This window comes from Stylophora pistillata, chromosome 1, assembly GCF_964205215.1.
Source record: "Stylophora pistillata chromosome 1, jaStyPist1.2, whole genome shotgun sequence".
NCBI classification, from domain to species: Eukaryota; Metazoa; Cnidaria; class Anthozoa; order Scleractinia; family Pocilloporidae; genus Stylophora; species Stylophora pistillata.
The window spans coordinates 45,861,975-45,878,375 of NC_142519.1; the positions used below are offsets into that span (position 1 = coordinate 45,861,975).

Consider the following 16,401-nt stretch of genomic DNA (forward strand, 5'->3'; position numbering starts at 1 on the left):
GTTTAAAGAGAGTCCCCTACCCTAGCCTTGAGGTGGTTTCTAGTCTCTTACTTAGACCTTCTCGGCCAAGCAGGATCTGGTTATGAGATTAGGTAACCACTGAGTTCTCGTCCATGTTTTTAAGAGCATTTTCAAGCCAAGTGATTCTTACACATCCTTTTGGATAACTTGGGATAGCTGATCCGGGCTGCTTTAGCAGTCCTGAATACTGACCAGTCGATCTGATCACTCTGAACAATGATCAGTTGGCTGAACAAGGAGTCGCTTGCGACATGATGTGACAACAGATTCGAGCTGCACACTAAACAGGGCATTCCCCGAACATTCCATATGAAATGGCTTTTAGTTCAAAGGAACACAATTGACTAATTAGGCACAAAGGTGTTCTCGTGAATTCATATTCCAGGTTGGTCATTATCATCCAATAATTGGCTACACTCTTGTTCATTAAGGTAGTGTTCCCTTCCCTCTACTGCTATCACAAGACATTTGTCGGACAATTCTCTTTACTCAACAGAAGCTCCTAAGATGCGTTTTTCTGTGCGTGTGTGTTTCGCGTTAGGCAAAATTTATTTTAGCGTTTGATAATTTAATTGCTTGTAGGAGAGACTTTGGCGACATGCTGGGGCTGTTCCCACAGCTTACTCACGCGATAATTATAACTGAGCAACCTGTTAGATTAGATGCAAGCAATCAATGCACCCAAGGATGTTTTAGTTTGTGGAAATTTCGTTAATGCACAAGCCTGATACAGTGGAACCTCGATTTAACGAAGTGTTTGTTATATCGAGGTTCTGTGGCATACATTTTACTGTAACCGTTTTTGGCCTTGCTGAAACTGATGTATAGTTCGTTACACCGAGGATTTCGTTATATAGAGGTTCGTTAAATCGAGGTTCCACTGTACTGTGTTAAACCTGGGTAGCTATCTCCACTCAAAATTTACCGAAAAAGTATGAAAAAAAAAAAATTTTTCAGTTTTAGGCTATCAAAAGATCCAGGAAAACCACGGGAGCCGGCAGTGTTGAATATTTGGTAAAATGTTCAGTTTTCCAGGATTGTAGCGTCTTCACTTCAAAGTCTGACATGAAAACGAATGCTAAAAGTCAGCCAAATTTTCTAAACTTGAGAACGATGTGCTGAAACTAACAGGCAAAGTCAAAAGCACCGCCCTTCCCCGAAGTTGGGGCTTACGTACGGCGATTATGATTTTGGAAATAAAGGCTGTCTTTCGAGAAATACTGGAAATCTTATGAACGCCATAAAGTTTTCAAAACCGATTTCGTGCGGTATCTTCCATTTTAGAAGTTTTGTGATGATGACACATCTGTGTGTTTGATTTCACTATTCTACTTAGGGTAATGTTCAAGTCTTCTGCCAGTTTCCTCACAACTACAGAAAGGAAAACTACAACACATCTGCAATGAGGGATGAAAGGAATTCTTGGCTCCAAGCTGGCTGGGAACATCTGAAATACTTCGTTTGTGTGCTTGAAGGGCGGGGTGAATCTCTCTCATCACCCATTTGTGGTCTGGTCTATCTGAAGCAACTGGAGAGCTCTCTGAAGGATCATTGCTTACATCAAAAAGAAGTGGGGGATCTTGAACCTTCACATGATCCCCAAAGCACCCACAGACTATTCTTTTCCCAATACACGACTCTGTTCCTTCAGTCCATTTTGGCGTTACAAAGTGAGCCTTCCACACAGAGTCACTGTCCCTTGGATGATAACGAACAGCATGCACTTGTTTCCCACAATAATGAAAAACAAAGTCGTGAGAAGATTTCTGTGTCTGGTTTGTCAACAGTGAAAAGAGACCTTTCCCGTCAATAACTCTGTCCTGTGGAAGATCTCCACCAGTCAGTTTAGCAACTGTGGGTAATAAGTCCATAGAACTGGTGAGCTGATCAATTGAGATCCCAGCTGGAATGTGACCCGGCCATGATGCTATTGTGGGCATCCGCACAGCACCATCCCAACACTGTCCTTTGCCTGACAATGACAACAAAAAATGAAAATTTAACATTTTATGGTAACAAGGTCTCTCTATTGGACATAGGGATTAGTTCCATATCCAAGTATGAAACTTAAAGCGCAGATTGGAGCATTGGGACGAGTTTCCAGATGCTAGAAACCGCTACAAACTGGAGTCAGGAATAAGAAGTAGGAGAAAACAGACAACAAAATATTGTAAGCCACCGTCACGATCACAATTTCGTCGGTTATAAACCGACGAATCATTGACTGGTTTGTGAGTTTAAAAGGTCGCTATGTGGCTTTTCATCTTTGATGAAACATCATCTTAAGCCACATGTACGCTGAAGTTAAGTGTTATTACAAGTTACTTCAGTTTTCTATGCTAAAGACCATCTCACACAAGGTGAAGAGGGGGAGTCCCAAGCCCCCAACCTCCCCTCCCTGGTGACAGGGTGACGCCCCTCTGAGTTCCTAAGCTACAGTGCATGTTCAATTAATATACCCTCGGTTCAAAATAAAAAAGAGGTAGGAGGGCGAGCAGAAACAGAAAAAATATGTCCTTAAAAGCCGAAGTAGAGTTTCTCTACCATTTATATGCACTTGTGCCTTATCTTTTTTTATTTTTCAGTCTTACCTCCCTTGAAAATCCCGCTCCAGCCACCATGGTATTCACCTGTGTTACTAATTTCTTCTAAGTGCGGTCCATTGTCAGATGTGAAATACACAAAAGTATTCTCCTTCAAACCCAGTTCCTCCACAGCGGCCATAATCTGACCCACGCCCCAATCCATTTCCTCTACATTGTCACCATAGCGACCATGAACACTGTGATTGACAAATGCTGGTGTGCTAAACAGGGGAGTATGTACCTTCGCAAACGACATGTACAACAGAAAGGGGCTGCCTTGGTTTGCACGTATAAAGTTAACAGCTTCATCTGTAAACCGTGCCGTCAGGTTCTCCAAAATGACCGGTTGTTCCACAACCTTGTAATTCTTCATTACAAAACAGTTGAATCGAGGTGTCATCGTGTCATATCTTGAAATAGAAAGGCTGAACAACACGATCGTAGTTAACAGAAGGACGCAGGTCCTCTTGCTCAACCAGCCAGTCAAGTAGCCAATGAATAGTGATATTGCAACAACTGAAGCAGCTATGACAATTTTCGTTGGCGTGAGTCCCTGATGTGAAAACGACTTGGGGTGCTTACCACCGAAGAGACAAAAGTTATTGTTGCTTAATGGCAGACCATAAAAATAATGAAAACCTTGCTTCAGAGGATGGAAATGAAAGTCGGAGTTGGAGGAAGAATGAAGACCAAGATGCCACTTCCCTATCATCCCTATGGTAAAAAAAATTGTCAAAGAATAAGTGAAAACGCGAGCAGTGTTGAGAGACCAGCCATTTCTTATCGCCTGGGGGAAGGGGAAGAATTTCTGGGAAATCACATGTTTTCCAGGGGGATGGAGTGGGTATCAGTCGTCACCAAACTGACAAAGAATAAGCAATTAATGCCAGCAGTGTTAAGAGACCAGCCACTGCGGGAAGAGGGAGAATTTCTGGGGGGAACTACATACTTTTCAGAGAGGATTGAGTGGGGATCAGTTGTCACCAATCTGACAAAGATAAGTAATTAATACGAGCAGAGTTAAGAGACCAGCCATCATTTATCGCCTGGGGGGAGGGGAGGAATTTCTGGGCGATCACATGCCTTTTTGGGGGGATGGAGTAGGGATCAGTCGTCACTAACAAACAGTATAAAAGGAGGACTGTAGAAAATTGACTGCCAATTAACTGCTAATTAGTAGGGATCATAAAAGTATTTAAAAGCTTCATCCCATAGCCCACCTTTGCCCCCAGGCACAGCATCCCATATCCCACCTATGCCCCCAGGTACAGCATCCCATATCCCACCTTTGCCCCTAAGTACAGCATCCCATAATCCATATCCCACCTTTGCCCCCAGGTACAGCATCCCATACCCCAACTTTGCCCCCAGGTACAGCATCCCATATCCCACCCTTGCCCCAAAGTACAGCATTTCCTTATCGGTTCAGTGATAACGAGGATCAAAAAGTCAAAAAAACAGCCAATGAACGTGTTTTCTTGTAAAAAAGCGAAATTATTCAATGTCATCGACCACCCAATGAAGACTGGAAATCTGGCTGTCGTAACTTTGTGTTAAATTAAAAGTAACCCAGCGAGTACTCGAAAGATCATTCTCGTTCCCAGATTCCCTTCTTTTGGTCACGAGCTCCTTGAGTAACGGCAGGTAAAACCAAGTGGCTCCGGCAGGAGAATGGTGAGACATGTGCCAGAGATCGGCTAGACCATGATCAAAAGCACATTTCCCTTTTCACCGCGAACGCAGATTTGGAGAGCCCTATAGTACAGCTTTATGTTGATGGAATTTCAAAGTATTTCATATTAACAAGAGACGTTATGGCCCCCCTAAAATCTAGTAAGGAACGTGTGCCCTCCTCAGTCTTTTTTTTTTTCAATTTAAGGAGTGGGGGAAGAGAGGATGGGATTATGGACAAGTTATTATCTCCAGGTTACTTAGACCCTAAAAAGCTTACAACTTTTCATCTATCTGAAGAAGTCATTTGATAAAGTTAACTCTCTTCCCATGTGAATGTTTTAATGTTTTAATGTTTAGTGGAACTCACTACTAATCGATGACCCTAATCGATCTGAACAAATTGTAAACAAAAAATAGCTTATCCATTCTTCTTTCTCACGTGACGTAACACTAATTGCGCACACTGGTATTCAAAGGTTCTGGCCCCGGTTGTTCAAAGGATGGATAACTTCTTATCCGCTGGATAAATCGCTATCCAGCGGATAAATTTTATCCATGGCGTCATATCGGTTGTTGAAAGCATGGAGAGCGCTATCCACTCGCTATCCAGCGGATAAATTTTTCCATGGTTAGGTAGGTAGTATAAATTTTATCCACCGGATAAACACAAATAAAATGGCTGCTCGACAGTTACATCTTCTTCGCTGTAACCTTCCCGAAAATCAACATCGAAGAAAAAGGAATTTTATCGCCGCCAACTCGATCCGTTAGAAACATATACAGACGCTGAATTGAGATCCAGGTATCGTTTTGGATGATAGGCGATACAGTCTATCGTTGACCTTGTTGCAGACGATATCGCTCCCCAAACAAATCGCAACCGTGCTGTTCCTGCTATAATGCAAGTCCTTATCACCCTCAGATTCTTAGCTTCGGGTTCGTTTCTTCAAGTAATTGGTGACACTTTTCAGGGATTTGACAAGTCGACTGTCAGCCGGATAGTTCGCCGGGTGACATTTAAAGCCTTGACTGCAAAGTTAGGCGACTCATAAAATTTCCGTGCACTCGTGCGGAACGAGACGAAATAAAGCAAGGTTTGTTCAGAATAGGTGGTTTTCCCTGTGCTATCGGGTGCATCGACGGTTCTCATGTCAGAATAAAGGCCACTCACGAAAACGAGCCGGACTTCGTGAACCGGAAAGGATTTCATTCTATCAATGTCCAGGCAATCTGCGACCCTCGAGGTAAGCAAGTTTGTGTTGCTCTCATTATTTGTATAGCAAAGGGTAACATTTCGTTTAACCCAAGCTTTACTATGCTTACTATCTCATGTGTATTTCTGGTATTATTTTGTCCCAAATATGAGCATGAAAGCCGAAGAATTTCGCTTTAAAAATTGTAACGCTTTCTGTCACGTAAGGAGGAATGTGCGAGTGATTGGCTTGAGTAACGCATGTGACATGTATCGTATAACGCATGACAGGCATGTACACAATTTACGACGAAACGAACTGAATGAATTGATTGAAATAATTGAGTTTTCGAACCGTGAGATCTCCCTTTCCATTCTGGAACTCTCAACTGTAATCGATCTTGTTGCTAACAAGTGTTGAGCTTCCGAATGGTGACTCGACCGCAAGGAATATATTCATCGGTGATCACTTGATGTGTTTTCCAACATGGACATTTTTCAGTGGACTGTGTTGGATTGAGTGCTGAAACATAACATTACAGAGCATTCTCTCGCTAAGTAGCATTGTTTAATAACATGTAATTTGCTGTTACTCAAAGATACATGTCAAGAAATCTCTTGGAATCTACCATTCCAAGAAAAGGGATAGGTTGTAGTTAATTGATGTTGGTTATAAACTGTGGTTTAAATGCAAGCGGCAATCCAGTTTCGAACACTTCGTTTTGAAAAAATGAATTTAAAAAAATCTTACGATTACAGCTCCAAATTTAGGGTCTGTGTGTATGCTCACATTACGAAACTTTGACGGGAATACAGTTCAAGACTAGGAAAACGTACACTTGCACTATAAATTGCTAATTTTTTTTTCACTGGGAATGTTGTGTTGGACGTAAAAACCATTTGTGTTGCATTGAATGTAATTGAATTTTGTAGAAATGTTTACAAATGTTGTGGCTAGATGGCTTGGCTCTACACATGATAGCCACATTTTTCGAACGTCAGCCATAGGTCGTGACCTGGAAGGGACTGGTCTGGCAGATGGTGTACTGCTTGGAGATGGTGGATATGCATGTTCCCCGTTCCTCATGACTCTCTATCTCAACCCCAAAACACCACAGGAGGAATGTTTCAACAGAGATCACAAAATAACGCAATATACCATCAAGCGAACTTTTGGGGTGTTAAAAAGGAGATTTCATGTGCTGCACCCTGAAGTAAGGATGGCTCCTCACAGGGTGTGCTCAATAATTGTAGCTTGTTGTATTTTACATAACCTTGCTATAAGTTTAAGGGAGCCAGATCCAGAGGACTGTGAAATGGATGATGAAGGGTGTGCTCCTGACCTTCACAGTCAGTATCATGGCCGTGAAACTGGTAATGCTGTCAGGGAGCACTTTGCTAACACTTTTTTTTAAGTTTTACATAGGGGGCTCAAGCTCAAACATACATTTCATTGCAAAAATGTTGATATGTACTGTAAATGGTATGGTCCATCAACAATGAGACCCAATGGCTTTATGGGAAATCTTTGCATAGTTACAAGATTAATGCATTATTTATTTCACTGTTCATGGAAATCTTTGATGACCACAATATTTTCCTTTCAGGAAAGTGTGGATGGCTGCTATATACAACTAACTGTGGTTATTGTTTTCATGTGTAACAATAAAGCCTTGGGTGTCATTGTTCACTGCTTACGCTTCTTAGAAGTCAGTGTTTTTGGAATCAATTGTATACTCTTGTGAGAAATAGTTAAACTTACATTACTCTTTTTATGATAGTCCAATGTGTATCTTTTGCAAAGTCTCTAATTTCATGATCAGCAACACTGTCTGGTCATTCTTGCTGGCAGCTTTCAAAGATAAATGTTTTTCATGGATTGGACATTCCTTTAAAATGGAAAGGCATGCTTTAAACATTTTTCCTTATCTACCCCCATGTTCCAAGAGATGTTGGAGGAAAAGGAAATATTAATATTTTTTCTTATTCAATGGTTTTCATAGTTTGTTTTCCTTTTTCCTGGAAAAAGTCTTAACCAGTGAAGAATTTATGTTTTGACGATCTTTATGTTCAACATTGGGATAAAGTGAGGTTTGGCTTTCTTCTAGGAACACCTAATACATTCTGTACATTCTACTTTCAAATTAGATCATTCACCTTTTTTATGCTCATCACACCCAGTTCTGGCTTAAATGTTTGCTTGAAAATTTGTATTGTGATCTCTGATTATTTCTCACAAGTTCCTTAATTAAAACTTAGCAAAATTCTTGAATGTGATTGTTTATCATGAGTCTTGTATGACCACTTATAGTGCAGTGTATGCATCATGCTTGTTATAAGACAGTTTAAGGGAAACTTAACATGTCATGCCTGTGTAAATGGGCAAATTGCATTAAGGGCATTTACTGCTGTTGGGTCTTTTACCAAGTGTACTGTTGTTTTTGTAATGAAAACATACAACCAATGTCCAGTTTCTTTCTCAAATTTTGTCATAGTTTTGATTAATTGGTAATGGGACTTTGTGTCGATATCCAATTCAGTCTGTAATCAAACTCATGATTTAAGAATGGGACTCGACTGCATTGGACTCTCTTGGTCATATTACCACTTCTAATTGTCGTCATTTTGACCTTGTAAATGGCATCTTAAGGCAGTAAAAGGTCAATCATCCAGCTTAAACTGAATGGAATCATGTTACCATATTAAGAACAAGTCTTTTTAGCCAATAGATAGGGGCTTCTCTACTTTTTCAGCATTACTTTGACAAAATGAATAAGCCCACAAATTTTTATTGGCAAGCAGCCTTTTATTGTCTTTTATCCATTGCCTCTTTATTCACTCTGTAATTTATTGAATTCAAAGTGAGGAAGTGGTTTTAAAGTCATTGGTTGGTTTCAACTGCAATTCTCAATATATAAATGAAGATTTTGTTATTTGTATGACTACAGAAAAAGTGCCATGGAAGATTAAAATTGCTGCTTCAAGCATTGTTTAATATCACATGAAATGATCAATGAACTTTGAACTTCATGGTGTAAATTAATTGTATAAATATTTCTTAAAATGCCCCCTGTTTTCAAAATTAAATTTTCTTTTGATATGAAAAAATATAAATTGTGGTTAAATCCAAGAAATGCTCAAAATTGCTTCGGTGTAACTAATTCTTGAAAAAATATATTTACATGTAATTAATAAACTCCACTGAATAATTAGTTTTACATCATAGAGATGTAAATATTAGTTACATGATGCATTTGCCTTTGCTTTATATCTGCAGTTTCTATTTTACCAATAAACACATGCATGTACAGTTAGTTTATTTTTTTGGTTTTAAATTGGTAGAACTGTTTTTTTTTTCTCTTCATGTCCCTTCATTTGAGAGCATTATAACAGGAAACAAATTCAAACTCATTTGAGAATTGAAAATTGAAAAGAAAAAAATTTGAATCACAAAATTATGGGCCAATTAATTTGAAGCATTGGATTCCACCCTACCACCCCTTCCCCCAGGCTGGGGAACCAAGGGCATTCAACCATCATCTGTGCCTGGCTGGGGTTGGTAATTTGAACTAGAATTGTTAAGTTTTTTCAGTGAAATACAAGTATTAGATCTTTAACTAAAGCGGAGATTATGGTAAAAAAAATTCACTTCTGTAACCGAAAATGGCTTAAGAAGAAAAGGTATAGAAGGTCTAGATTTAAAAAATTTGGTCGAGGTGCACAAAGTCCTGTTGGCTGATTTTGGCTTTTACAAACGGTTGGGGAATTTTAACAAATTTTTTTGCCCAAGGAGGGGGAGAAAGGAGGGGCAGGGGCAGAATTTGAACAAACCAATCTGAAATTTTTAAAGGGAGGGATGTTAAAACTTCCAACAGATTGATGAATTAGTACTAAAAGGAAACCAAATTAAAACCAATGTGATTAAAGCCTGTGTACATTTCTGGGGAAATGGTTTATCAGTGGATTGAAATTATAGGGAGCTGAAAGTAACAATCCATAAATAACCAGTTACATGAGTCACAATCAAAGCCATTTCAGTTCAATTGTATAAAGATTGATTCATAAATTATTTTTGGACCTACTTCAAGACTCAAGCTCTACAATCCTTAACATTTCATTCTTTTTTAGTTTTAGATTTTCAATTTCTAGGTCAAGTTTTACATTTTCCTTTTTAAGGACTTCACTGTGCATTTCACTCATGTCATCAATGGTGACCTTTTTTCTTGAGTTTGGCTTGGCAAGTATTGCTGGCTCCTCCAATGGTACTGATGGAACTATATCAAAATTCATACTGGGGCAATCTAGCTGTGACAGTTCACTGGGGTCTGCAGATTCACAGGTGTCTGGAAGTGCGCAGTGTGAAGCAACAGGGTGAAGTTCACTTTCCATTCCAAGAACCCCTGTATCCACTGTTGATAAGTCTAAAACTTGTGCTGCATAGAATTTGTACAAAATGTAATAAACCTTTGATTCCTATATGGTGTAAGTTCTGACCATAAATTGGTACGCATTCCTTGAAAATTACTCTAGAAAATTTGAGTTAACACTCCTATTAAATTAAACAATATATTTATAATAATAAAAGGAATTAATTTCAATGACAACAATTATCAGCAGTCAAGAACCTTTAAAATGGAGAATTTTAGACAAGTAGGTCATCTCTAAATACACTGCGGACTGCCAAGGAAACTGTTCTGAAAAAAAAAATAACGCTCTCTGATATCGATGATTAAGGTGGCGTTTGTTCACTTCGCAATCAAAATGGAAAACAATTACGAAAAATGGGCCCGAATGTGTGAAACGTTTAAAGTGTAAGTCGAGAAGTACTTTTCGGCCACGATACAAGAGCAGCTTAGCTTTCTCGATCGATTCAATTCAACAAGGGTCCGCTGAATTTTAGAAACGTAGACGAATTACAGGGATTGTAAACTTTCCAAAAGAAGAAAAATCACCTGCTAACCTGCGTCATGTTTAAACAAAGAACTGCAGAAACAATCAGCACATTGTGGTAAGTATCATCGTGAGTCAACCAACTTGTAAACATTAGTGGCTTACCTGAATCGATACCGCCCAAAATGCCGCTGAAAGACGGATCCGTTTCGAAGAGCCCGATAATTTTGGATGTGGTAGCCTTTGGAGAAGCCGGTTTCTTTCCACCCCCAGTCTTCTTTACTGCCGTGGCACATTTGTTGTGCTCTCTTTTAGCTCCACTCACCATTCCTCTCCACTTTTCTTTTACCTCCACAACAGTTCTTTTGGAAACTCCGAGGGCATTGACTTTCTCGGTTATTTCCTCCCATATTCGCGTTTTGTTTTTATTACAAAGTGTGGAGGAAAATTTACTTTTGATAATGTTTATATTTTCTTCTGCCTCTTCCAAAATAACTGCGCATTCGGCGGGTGTATAATTGGGTTTTCTAGCGCGCTTTGCCGCGGAAGGAGCAACATTTTCTGCCATGTTGTCTCGCCACTAGCACGCGCGAGCGAACAGATCACGCAACGCCTGGGCTGTAACCATGGCAACTGCTTGGATAGCGAGTTATCCATCGGATAGTTATACGTCTCGCTATCCGTGCTTTCTGCAACAACTTTTTATCCGCCGGATAACTATCCAGTGGATAGCCTTTTTATCCACCGGATAAGCTTATCTGGTGGATAACTTTATCCATCCTTTGAACAACCGGGGCCTGGTGGATAAACAAACGATCTTCTGGTGGACGACACAAAGCGCCGTGAGGGGTTACCGGTATTCTACGGTGGCCCAGAAGGGTCAACGCTCCTACTTGAAAATGTAGTGTCGTTCTGTAAAAATGTAACTGTTCCTTTTAGAATTAAACATCTTTCCTTAGAATTCTGCCATCGTTCCTTGTATATCTGCGATCGTTCCTTAGAAATATTATACCATGCCAGATATATTTTTCGTGCAACCCAGCCTTAAAAAAAGTTACGCGTTACTTGACGTAACAGGTAACACAGAAAGCCAAACAATCAGACAAGGTACTAACATGAGAACATGACTCAAACAACTCTTTGCCCGTACATCAATATAGCTACAGATAATAAGAATACACACCGTAACAGATCGTCACAAGCCAGTACACACAGTAACAAGGCGTAACAAGCCGTCACGAGTAGTAACTGGCCGTTACACACCGTCACAGATCGTCACAAGCCAGTACACACAGTAACAGGCCGTAACAAGCCGTCACAAGGAGTAACTGGCCGTTACACACCGTCACAGATCGTCACAAGCCAGTACACACAGTAACAAGGCGTAACAAGCCGTCACAAGGAGTAACTGGCCGTTACACACCGTAACAGATCGTCACAAGCCAGTACACGCAGTAACCAGCCGTAACAAGCCGTCACAAGGAGTAACTGGCCGTTACACACCGTCACAGATCGTCACAAGCCAGTACACACAGTAACAAGCCGTAACAAGCCGTCACAAGGAGTAACTGGCCGTTACACACCGTCACAGATCGTCACTGAAGCCACTATACACAGTAACAAGCCGTAACAAGGCGTCACAAGTAGTAACTGGCCGTTACACACCGTCACAGACCGTCACAACCCAGTAAACACAGTAACAAGCCGTAACAAGCCGTAACAAGCCGTAACAAGCCGTAACAAGCCGTAACAAGGCGTCACAAGCAGTAACTGGCCGTTACACACCGTCACAGATCGTCACAAGCACAGTAATAAGCCGTAACAAGCCGTCACAAACAGTAACTGGCTGTTACACACCGTCACAGATCGTCACAAGCCACTATACACAGTAACAAGCCGTAACAAGCCGTAACAAGGCGTCACAAGCAGTAACTGGCCGTTACACACCGTCACAGATCGTCACAAGCCAGTACACACAGTAACAAGCCGTAACAAGCCGTCACAAGTAGTCCCTGGCCGTTACACACCTTAACAGATCGTCACAAGCTACTACCCACAGTAACAAGCCGTAACAACCCGTCACAAGTAACAACTGCCCGTTACACACCGTCGCAGTCCGCTACACACAGTTACAACTCAAGAGCGGCAAAGAGGTATCTGGGATCGTCGGGACGTAACAAATCACAATTCTGGCAACGTACAGAAGAGACAGTTGTTTACCTCTTCTCCAGACAAAGAGTGCAGTTGTGTTGGTACTTTGACCAAATTTAGACGGATTCTCTCTGATTGCAGATCTCAGCCCGAGGACACTTTATTTACGTCGCAAGCAGGTTGTGTTCCCTACACCACTGTATGCACCGGTCGTGATCCGAAACGATATGACATGTTAAAAGAAATTTCACCTTTCGCTGTTGTTGTTCCCCTTTGCCTCTGGTTGTTGTGGATAAAGAAGATGAAGAACATTTGCTTTTTGAGTGGTATTTGGCCAATCGTATATAATAATAAACGCATTCTTGAGTGCAAAGGAGGACGCAAAGGGGACCGTCTGTGCATTATGTCAACGTACATATTGTTATGAAGATTATTTCAGTGAAAGGTAAAATAAAAACTAATCAGTTTTAATGGTAATTTTCAACTCAGTGTTTCGTGTGCGAACCACAATGGTTAAGGCAATTGTCTGGTAATAAAGCGTTGACTAAAGAGCGATTATATAATTTGGTTTCAGCGAAAGCATTTGATCCAGTTAACCGATATCTTTGAACGAAAAGCTAAAAATAAACTGGGATACTGGAGAAAATGGAAGCTGAATGAATTGTGTCAAGATGAAATGTTTGACTTTCTTTCGGCCAAAATTTGCCGGAGCTGGTCTTCCGAAAAATTTGCGAAACTTGCAACTTGCGGGATTTCTTGAACGTTGTTTTTTCTTATGGTAGGATTCGGACCTAAAAGGTCAATGTACATGTTGTACATATTTTTTTTCTTTTTGATAAATTTATTTAAAGCATTTTATTACGTTTCCATAATACTTTTGTTGAAAAAAATAGTTACAATAAACGAATTTACTTTCGTTTATAGTAACTATTTTATAACTTACTCTAAATTGATTTCTATTTATTTTTTTTTAACAGGACCCGCATTGATAGCAGTTTTATTTCCTAAACTGAAGCAGCAATCCTGTATAAATATGTTTAAATTATTATTATTATTATTATTATTGTTATTATTATTATGAAAAAAACAACTAGACACACGCACAAACACCCGTAGAGATAGAAAAATATTAAGCTGAAAGCCATACTCAAATCTTCTACAGAAAATACAGTTACCCAGTATATAAGGCAGGATTTGTGCCTTTGAGACGTACACAAAAAAATAAATTGGATATATCAACAAAGTTGAAATGGCAAATTGGCCACCGTAATGATTACAAAAGCTGACGTTTCGAGCGTTAGCCCTTCGTCGGAGCGACGAAGGGCTAACGCTCGAAACGTCAGCTTTTGTAATCATTACGGTGGCTAATTTACCATTTCAACTTTGTTGATATATCCAAATTATTTCGTTACTCCCACCGACGCAGCCCCAAACAGTTTCTTTCGAAAGTATTAGCCTTTTATCACAAAATGATAAAACTGCGAGCTCCGCTTTTAGGCGTGGCTAGATCGATATATTAAGTCGTAAGGACTTTACACACCATGACAGGTTGTAACATGTCGAAATTTATCCTTTATCAGTACATAGGTATCCTGATTCTTTACATTTGGTTACTAACCAAGGTGAACACCCATTTGTACTTTCTTGCAGTGCTTTCAATAAGATTTGAAATAGGTGGCTACCTCGGTACAACACCCGCCGGAGAGCGACTTGATTGCGACTTAGCGTGCTGACTGCGACTTGAGCGCGGTGAAATATACCCGGCGACTCGCAACAGAATAGCCGCCGGAGCTCCGGCGGGTGCCAGGTCTTATTGAAAGCACTGTCTTGTGCCTTTTAATTGCTCTTTGTAGATTTCATGAATAATTTCCCTTTTCGTGCGTTCTTTAGCGAATACGTTTCTCTTGAGAGTGATACATCATGTCTCGATTGACCCTTTGCAAACGCTTATCTTCAAACCAAAGTGTTCAGCAATGAAAAAAGGAGGCCTAAGGCTAGGCTTTTAAGGCTAGTTTTTGTTGACAAAGTTTTTCTTCTTCAGGGAATGATTAATGAAGGGTATGAAATTTTAAACTATCTATTAATCTTGTTTTCACATTTTTCTTTCCAAGCTCCGGAACTGAAGTAAAGCTTCTAAAGGAAGTTTTACGTCACGACATAATAGTGAATGTAATCGTAAATGTGTCTTAGGCATTATCATTGACGTATTATAATATTGAGGCACTCGACGAGAGTATATTTCAAAACCACTTTAACATAGCATTGTAGAACGTATTTTAGCATTTAAACGGTTGATATACACATATTTTTTGCGCCTAAATATTCGTTTAAAATTAAGAATTTGTTCATGGTTAGCGTGCGTATATCGCGTTATGGATGCGCTCGGGAAGTTTTGATAGCACGAAAATGCGGGCTTTTTTCGGTTTTTTTTTTTGAGATGGTAGGATTAGGACCTAAAAGGTCAATTTCGGTAAAAAGAAATGGGCATTTATTCGCTGGTTTCTTCCACATTACAGAGAAGGAAACTTCAATGCAGCTTAACAAGACGGCAACTCTGCAGCCACGTAAAAAAAAATCACGTCATCTTATTTATGCACGGGTGTGCGTAAATAAAGATTTTCTTCATAGCGGCTCAATATGACTTATATAGGGCAAGTACGCGCGCCATGTTCTAACGTGCAATTATACCATTTTTTGCTCTTTTTGAAAATCCTAGGAGAGGCAGTCCAGCAAGGAATTTTACAACAAATGTTCCCAAAATGCTAAAATGTAAATCTGCAATCGTCTTCCTAACAGATATTTCTCCGAAAATTGTCGTTAGGGTATCCCTTTGACGTATCTATTGTTCTGTTATTCTCTCACAACCGACAGAAAAATACAACTCGTTAACTTGACTACTTCATTTACTGAAGTAACAATCTTAATACGGAGCGATATCGATAACCAATAGAATATATATCCACTTAACATAGCAACGGAGTGATACTAACACCGATACCATGACTTATCCTAGAGCTCTTTAGAGTAGCTTAGAAGTTGACAAGAACAATTTTGAAGAAAAGACTAACTTCTTTTACAATAGTGTTGAATCGTGACAGTATTTGGTTGTGACAGTCGGCACCCTCGATTAGTCCTTTATCACTGGAATAAGCTCCCAACATTCCTCACACTAACCCTCTTCAAATAGGCACCCACTTTGATTAAGCCACGCAAGTTCTAAAAACTTGATAAAGCTTCCAGTGGCTCGTTTTCTCGAAAGGCTCGTTAACTTTTAGGGGTGGAAATCAACTTTTCAAATCGAACTAATATGCAAGTAACACCTTGTGCGGACGTCCGTACAGTCATAAGTCACAATTTTTCGGCTTTATGGGTTACTACCATTTTTATGATAACGTGCTTCGCTGCGAGCGCGCTGCGAGCTCCACTATAAAGACTAACGATCGTGGGTCCTGACCAACAAGCGACTCCATTTTGTTGCATTGACGGATAATTTTTTCACGTAAGATAAAAAGCAATCGAAACTTTTATAATAATAATATTAATAATAATAGTAATGATAATAATAATAACAATATATTATTATCAATATAATTAGTGGACAAGGCGCGTAAGACGGTAACACTACTGGAGATGAGCTGCCCATGGACCACAAAGACGAGGAGAAGATCATGAAGTACGCCCCGCTTCGTCTAGAGCTCAAGAGACAGTACCCGGGTTTTAATATCATTCAGTACAACATAATCATCGATGTCCTGGGAGGGTACTCGAAAGACCTCAAGAAGAGCGTCAGGGAGCTTGTTGGATCAGAAACGAGTAGAGCAGTGTTAGGTAGAATGCAGAAGTCTGTAGTCAGCAAGTCACTCAAGATCTTTGAAAGTCATGTGTTGA

At 39.9% G+C, this 16,401-nt stretch overlaps 3 protein-coding genes across 4 annotated transcripts; 1 reads left to right on the top strand and 2 right to left on the bottom strand.

The window, feature by feature from the left end:
* Positions 1-380: 380 nt before the first annotated feature.
* On the bottom strand, positions 381-3,871 carry LOC111330317 (steryl-sulfatase-like). Its single transcript, XM_088759349.1, has 2 exons — positions 2,613-3,871; positions 381-1,993 (listed from the first exon to the last, which is right to left on the bottom strand). The coding sequence occupies exons 1-2, from the start codon at positions 3,316-3,318 to the stop codon at positions 1,350-1,352; spliced, it is 1,350 nt and encodes a 449-aa protein (XP_088615475.1). The 5' UTR covers positions 3,319-3,871; the 3' UTR covers positions 381-1,349.
* Positions 3,872-4,088: 217 nt separating this feature from the next.
* Positions 4,089-9,948, top strand: LOC148742753 (uncharacterized). 2 transcript variants are annotated; one of them, XM_088759375.1, is made up of 2 exons: positions 4,089-6,707; positions 7,080-9,948. In XM_088759375.1, exons 1-2 carry the CDS (start codon positions 6,408-6,410, stop codon positions 7,215-7,217), a joined length of 438 nt encoding a protein of 145 aa, XP_088615501.1. In that variant the 5' UTR covers positions 4,089-6,407; the 3' UTR covers positions 7,218-9,948. The 2 variants fall into 2 exon arrangements, with proteins under 2 accessions (XP_088615501.1, XP_088615512.1); XM_088759386.1 differs by having other exon boundaries at positions 4,089-6,686.
* Positions 8,439-11,363, bottom strand: LOC148742754 (nuclear apoptosis-inducing factor 1-like). Its single transcript, XM_088759361.1, has 2 exons — positions 10,528-11,363; positions 8,439-9,905 (listed from the first exon to the last, which is right to left on the bottom strand). The coding sequence occupies exons 1-2, from the start codon at positions 10,928-10,930 to the stop codon at positions 9,556-9,558; spliced, it is 753 nt and encodes a 250-aa protein (XP_088615487.1). The 5' UTR covers positions 10,931-11,363; the 3' UTR covers positions 8,439-9,555.
* Between the last annotated feature and the right edge of the window lie 5,038 nt (positions 11,364-16,401).

Excerpts from the sequence above, each read along its gene's own strand:
- LOC111330317 (XM_088759349.1), bottom strand. The coding sequence starts at position 3,318 with ATGATAGGGAAGTGGCATCTTGGTCTTCATTCTTCCTCCAACTCCGAC. Across the intron at positions 1,994-2,612 it reads GAGCGGGATTTTCAAGGGAG|GCAAAGGACAGTGTTGGGAT; the intron begins GTAAGACTGAAA and ends TGTCATTGTCAG.
- LOC148742753 (XM_088759375.1), top strand. The coding sequence starts at position 6,408 with ATGTTTACAAATGTTGTGGCTAGATGGCTTGGCTCTACACATGATAGC. Across the intron at positions 6,708-7,079 it reads TAAGGATGGCTCCTCACAGG|GAAAGTGTGGATGGCTGCTA; the intron begins GTGTGCTCAATA and ends TTTTCCTTTCAG.
- LOC148742754 (XM_088759361.1), bottom strand. The coding sequence starts at position 10,930 with ATGGCAGAAAATGTTGCTCCTTCCGCGGCAAAGCGCGCTAGAAAACCC. Across the intron at positions 9,906-10,527 it reads TTTGGGCGGTATCGATTCAG|CACAAGTTTTAGACTTATCA; the intron begins GTAAGCCACTAA and ends AATTCTATGCAG.